Here is a 5,468-nt window from a genome sequence, read left to right as displayed (position 1 = left end):
CGACGGGGTCCGCGAAGTGTGCGACACGCGATGGGGTCCGGCGAGTGTGATCGCGGCGACACGCGATAGGGTCCGACGTGCGTGATAGTGGCTGCTGGAGTCGTCCGGATTAGGGCAACGGAAGTGAACAGAAGGTAGGGAGAGATAATGAGACTCCTTGGGGAGAGGTTGAGGAGGGGTTTGGAATTATTTTCAATGTAGATTTGGATAAAAGTCTGAGATGAGGAAGGAAAGGGAATAGACGCATGCAGGTGAGAAAATTATAGATTTAGAGAGGAAATGGTTTGATAAATAGTAAGAATCAGTAAGCGGTACTTTTTTTAATGTTGTAACTGTTCTTAAAACTTTCAACGCGGAAATATTTTCAGTGCAGATTTTGATAAAACTCTGAGATAGGGAAGGAAAGGGAATAGACTTTGAAGGTGAGAAATTTATAGATATATTGAGAACACAGTTGATAAATAGTAAGAATCAGTAAGACATATTTCTTTTTAAAGTCGTTACTGTTCTTAAAAAATATTATTTTCCTTGTTTCCTTTCCTCATTGGACTATTTTCCCTGTTGGAGCCCTTGGGCTTATAGCATTCTGCTTTTCCAACTAGGCTTGTAGCTTAGCAAGTAATAATGATAATGATAATAATAATGGCATAAGGCCTTCAGTCTTCCATTACTTACATGTAAAGAGATATTAGACAGAGAAGCTTTGATATTTAAGGGGCATTATTAGACAGAAGGTGATGCCCCATTTCAACAAGACAATGCGTAAGACCCTAAATTTTAGTTTAGGCTAAAGAAATGGACGTTCGCTATTTTGTCTACGACCGGAAATCGTCTTAATAAAAGATACAAAATCACTAAAACAAACAAAATATGATGATATATATATATATATATATATATATATATATATATATATATAGAGAGAGAGAGAGAGAGAGAGAGAGAGAGAGAGAGAGAGAGAGAGAGAGAGAGAGAGAGAGAGAGAGAGAGAGAGAGAGAATTTTCCATTATTTTTCAAAGTAGATTAAACCCATTGCATTTCAACGAAGCATCAAAAAGGTTATTATTTGTTATAAAATCACTAAAGCAGCAAAATATGAGAGAGAGAGAGAGAGAGAGAGAGAGAGAGAGAGAGAGAGAGAGAGAGAGAGAGAGAGAGAGAGAGAGAGAACTTTCCATTATTTTTCAAAGAAGATTAAACCAATTGCATTTCAACGAAGCATCAAAAAGGTTATTATTTGTTATAAAATCACTAAAGCAGCAAAATACGAGAGAGAGAGAGAGAGAGAGAGAGAGAGAGAGAGAGAGAGAGAGAGATATATATATATATATATATATATATATATATATATATATATATATATATATATATCCAATATTTTTCAAGACATTAAACTAATTGATTCTGGTAGTTGTGTTTCAACGTAACATGAAAATTAATATTTGTAGACAGCTACATCCAAAAGTTATTTCTAGAAGTCACTCAGCAGGGGGATTCTTATGGTCAGAAGAAAGTAATTACTTTTGTTATTACTCGAAAAGTGTAGATTTTTTGGCATTGCAATAGTTTATTCTTATAAACTTCTCGTATATATATATATATATATATATATATATATATATATATATATATATATATATATATATATATATATATATATCCCTTTCTAAGTGGAGATGCCTTAACGTGGTGGAAAGGATATATTAATCACCATGATCAGAAAAGCTGTACTAGTCAGAGCCACCCCACTATCGCCAATCCAAAATGCCCAACGTGGTGACGTAAATTGGTCCAATTCCATACATGAATAAGGACAAGTCTGAGGCCTTTGTCCTGCAGTGGACTAAACACGGCTGCATTAGTTATTGTTATATATATATATATATATATATATATATATATATATATATATATATATATATATATATACATATATATGTATATATATATATATATATATATATATATATATATATATATATATATATACATATATGTATATATATATATATATATATATATATATATATATATATATATATATATATATATATATATATGTGTGTGTGTGTGTGTGTTTGTGTGTGTGTGTGTGTGTGTGTGTTTGTAAACAAACATTAATACCATACTTGAAAAACTTGAAAATTCTAAAATAGTATAATTTCTTCCACTGTGGGTTTCTGGAATGTATTGAAATGATGATGAATATTACAGAAATATATATATATATATATATATATATATATATATATATATATATATATATAGTATATATATATATATATATATATATACTGTATATATATATAAACATATATGTATAGATATATATATAGATATATATATATATATATATATAATATATATATATATATATATACATATATATTTATATATATATATATATATATATATATATATATATATATATATATATATACATATATATATATATATATATATATATACATATATATCTTATGATAAAAAATTTGACATTTTCTTGACACGGGCATGAACTGCAAACCCCCTAATTATAAATCGTAGAAATCAATACTGACACAAACGAGTTTGAAGGCCAATGACGAAGCATTTTACACTAAGCTTCACGGACCAGGCCATTCAATCTAGTTTCAAAATCACCTTTATCGACTCTCTAGTCTATACTGGTGCCAGTTTCCGTGTGCTTGGCACTGTATAAATATCAGGATCTCTGCAGTTGTCGTCAGTTACACAGTCTCTGCCCTGACTACAGCATGAAGTTTGTAAGTAACGAGCTTGACATTACTCCTAGGAAATCTTTCTATAAACCTTTTCTGTCTTAGGATCTTGGCTGGGAAAATACTACTGCTACTATATTGAGAGAGAGAGAGAGAGAGAGAGAGAGAGAGAGAGAGAGAGAGAGAGAGAGAGAGAGAGAGAGATTATTTGGTATATATGTTATATCAAATTATTTTCTGTTTGGTTGTCATAGGATTTCTATAAACCTTTCTATCCTAGGATCTCGGCTAGGAAGCTGCTATGAGAGAGAGAGAGAGAGAGAGAGAGAGAGAGAGAGAGAGAGAGAGAGAGAGAGAGAGAGATGGATTATTTGGTATATATGTTATATCAAATTATTTTCTGCTTGGTTGTCATAGGAATTCTATAAACCTTTCTATCTTTGGATCTCGGCTAGGAAGCTGCTACGATACTGAGAGAGAGAGAGAGAGAGAGAGAGAGAGAGAGAGAGAGAGAGAGAGAGAGAGAGAGAGAGATGGATTGTTTGTTATAAATGCTATATCAAAATATTTTCTGTTAGATTGATCCATTTGTCTATCTTAGGGTATAGGCTAAGAAACTGCTATGATATTGAGAGAGAGAGAGAGAGAGAGAGAGAGAGAGAGAGAGAGAGAGAGAGAGAGAGATTATTTGGTATACATGATATGTCAAAAGGTTCAAATCGTTCATAATATATTCTATGAACTTTCCTGTTTGGCTAATTGATTTGTCTGTCTGAGGGTCTTGTCTGGGACAATGCTAATATGTTTAGGCAGTTCTTATAATAGATGCCCCAAGAATGTCTATTTTTATTAGGATATCTTTTATAACAGATGCTCTGATAATATATCATTTGATTTAGGCCGTTTTGATAACAGATGCTCTCCTAATGTCTTATTTGATTTAGGCAGCTTTGATAATAGCTGTTTTGAAGTGTAAAAACGAGCCTTTGTCACTCAAGATGCAGCTTTGTTACTTTTTTTGATAAATTTCAGTGGATCTTAAATGATCTTTAGAAACTTATGAACTAAAAACCGAATAATCACTTCTGTAGGGGCATTTTCATTCGCAAATAATAAGGTTTTAAGAAACTTATGAACTAAAAACCAAATAATCACTTCTAAGAGGACATTTTTATTCGCGAGTTTTAGAAACTTACGAACTGAAATCGAACAATCAACTTCCAGGCTGACACTTTTATTCGCAAATGATGTGATTTTTAGAAACTTATGAGCTGAAATCGAACAATCACTTCCAAGCTGACACTTTTTTTCGTAAATGATATGATTTTTAGAAACTTATGAACTGAAATCGAACAATCACTTCCAAGCTGACACTTTTTTTCGTAAATGATATGATTTTTAGAAACCTATGAACTGAAATCGAACAATTACTTCCATGAGGACATTTTCAATCACAAATAAGTTGGGGAACTATCATTTCATAATCGTTGTTAGATTATGCAGACTGTGTGACTTGGTTTGGCATAATGAGGCCTTATACCAGCACGAGTCCCTACCTAAAATATGCCTGTAAGTAAAGCAATGTGCTAAGGGTGATAACGGGTCCCATGTGGACCTTTAGACTCGTCCTAACCAACATATAAAGAGGTCTCCAGACGTCTCCAGTTGCTTCTTCACACTAAAATTCCCAATTTCCTTCCAGGCCACTCTCACCCTCGTCTTGGCCCTTGTGGCCCTCTCCTCAGCGGCTCCAAAAGGCTTCAAAAAGGGAGGATTCGGTAAAGGAGGATTTGGCGGAGGCGGATTCGGAGGAGGATTCGGGGGTGGTTTCCCAATCATCCCAGTGGCTACTCCAATCATCCACCCAGTACCAGTCATCAGTAGGCCAATCCATGTCGTCCACAAGCCTATTCATGTCAGCCACGGCGGTCTCTACGGTGGTGGCTTCGGACACGGTGGTGGCTTCGGACACGGCGGTGGCTTCGGACACGGCGTTGGGTTCGGACATGGAGGTGGATTCGGACATGGAGGTGGCGGCTATGGCTACGGCTATGGCAAGTAAAGTCCACGGAAATCGAGGGATACCAAAGATCTCTAGAGGATTGTTCATCTGTTTCTTCTTAGAATCCTGAAATGAAGACTTGGAGCCTTTCGTCGACCTGCGCAGGATCTCTCCTTGCGCTACCGTCGACTTCTGGCTTATCCAAAGAATTGTACCTTTCAAAACAGAGAGCTTTACCTGTGTCCGCGAGTGTCGTCTGTTGTGGATATTCATTTCGCCTGTTTAGTCAATGGTGTGATTGTTACCAAACTTTTTTTGTATAAAATTTTTCTACTTAGAATTTGTAAGTTTTCAACTCCGGAACTGTATAGCAGTTCTTTACAAATAGAATAAAAAATAAAATGCTATGAAATGTTTTATTTCCTATCGATTTTTATATATATTATCCTATATTTTTAACTTGTAGTTATGAGAAACGATTATAGACAGTTATAACTAAAACAGATGAATAGATTAAAGGGTATTACACCTTATCTATTGAATACTGGTAAGAATCCTTACTTTCCATGGGGATATTTCTATTGTAATTCAAAATGTATCTAAATTAACTAATGAATTGCAGGATCAGTTCATTTTCTTTATATAATCACTGTCATAAATGAAAACAATCTAGTACCTGTTCTCTTAAGATTATATATATATATATATATATATATATATATATATATATATATATATATATATA

At 33.8% G+C, this 5,468-nt stretch overlaps 1 protein-coding gene across 1 annotated transcript; it reads left to right on the top strand.

The window, feature by feature from the left end:
* The first annotated feature begins 2,705 nt into the window (after window positions 1–2,705).
* LOC137637898 (ctenidin-1-like) lies at window positions 2,706–5,124 on the top strand. Its single transcript, XM_068370005.1, has 2 exons — window positions 2,706–2,766; window positions 4,424–5,124. The coding sequence occupies exons 1-2, from the start codon at window positions 2,758–2,760 to the stop codon at window positions 4,781–4,783; spliced, it is 369 nt and encodes a 122-aa protein (XP_068226106.1). The 5' UTR covers window positions 2,706–2,757; the 3' UTR covers window positions 4,784–5,124.
* Window positions 5,125–5,468: the final 344 nt, after the last annotated feature.

The sequence above is a fragment of the Palaemon carinicauda genome, chromosome 3 (assembly GCF_036898095.1).
Source record: "Palaemon carinicauda isolate YSFRI2023 chromosome 3, ASM3689809v2, whole genome shotgun sequence".
NCBI lineage: Eukaryota > Metazoa > Arthropoda > Malacostraca > Decapoda > Palaemonidae > Palaemon > Palaemon carinicauda.
The sequence above is the reverse complement of the archived record's forward strand: the minus strand, read 5'-3'. Positions and strand labels throughout refer to the sequence as shown.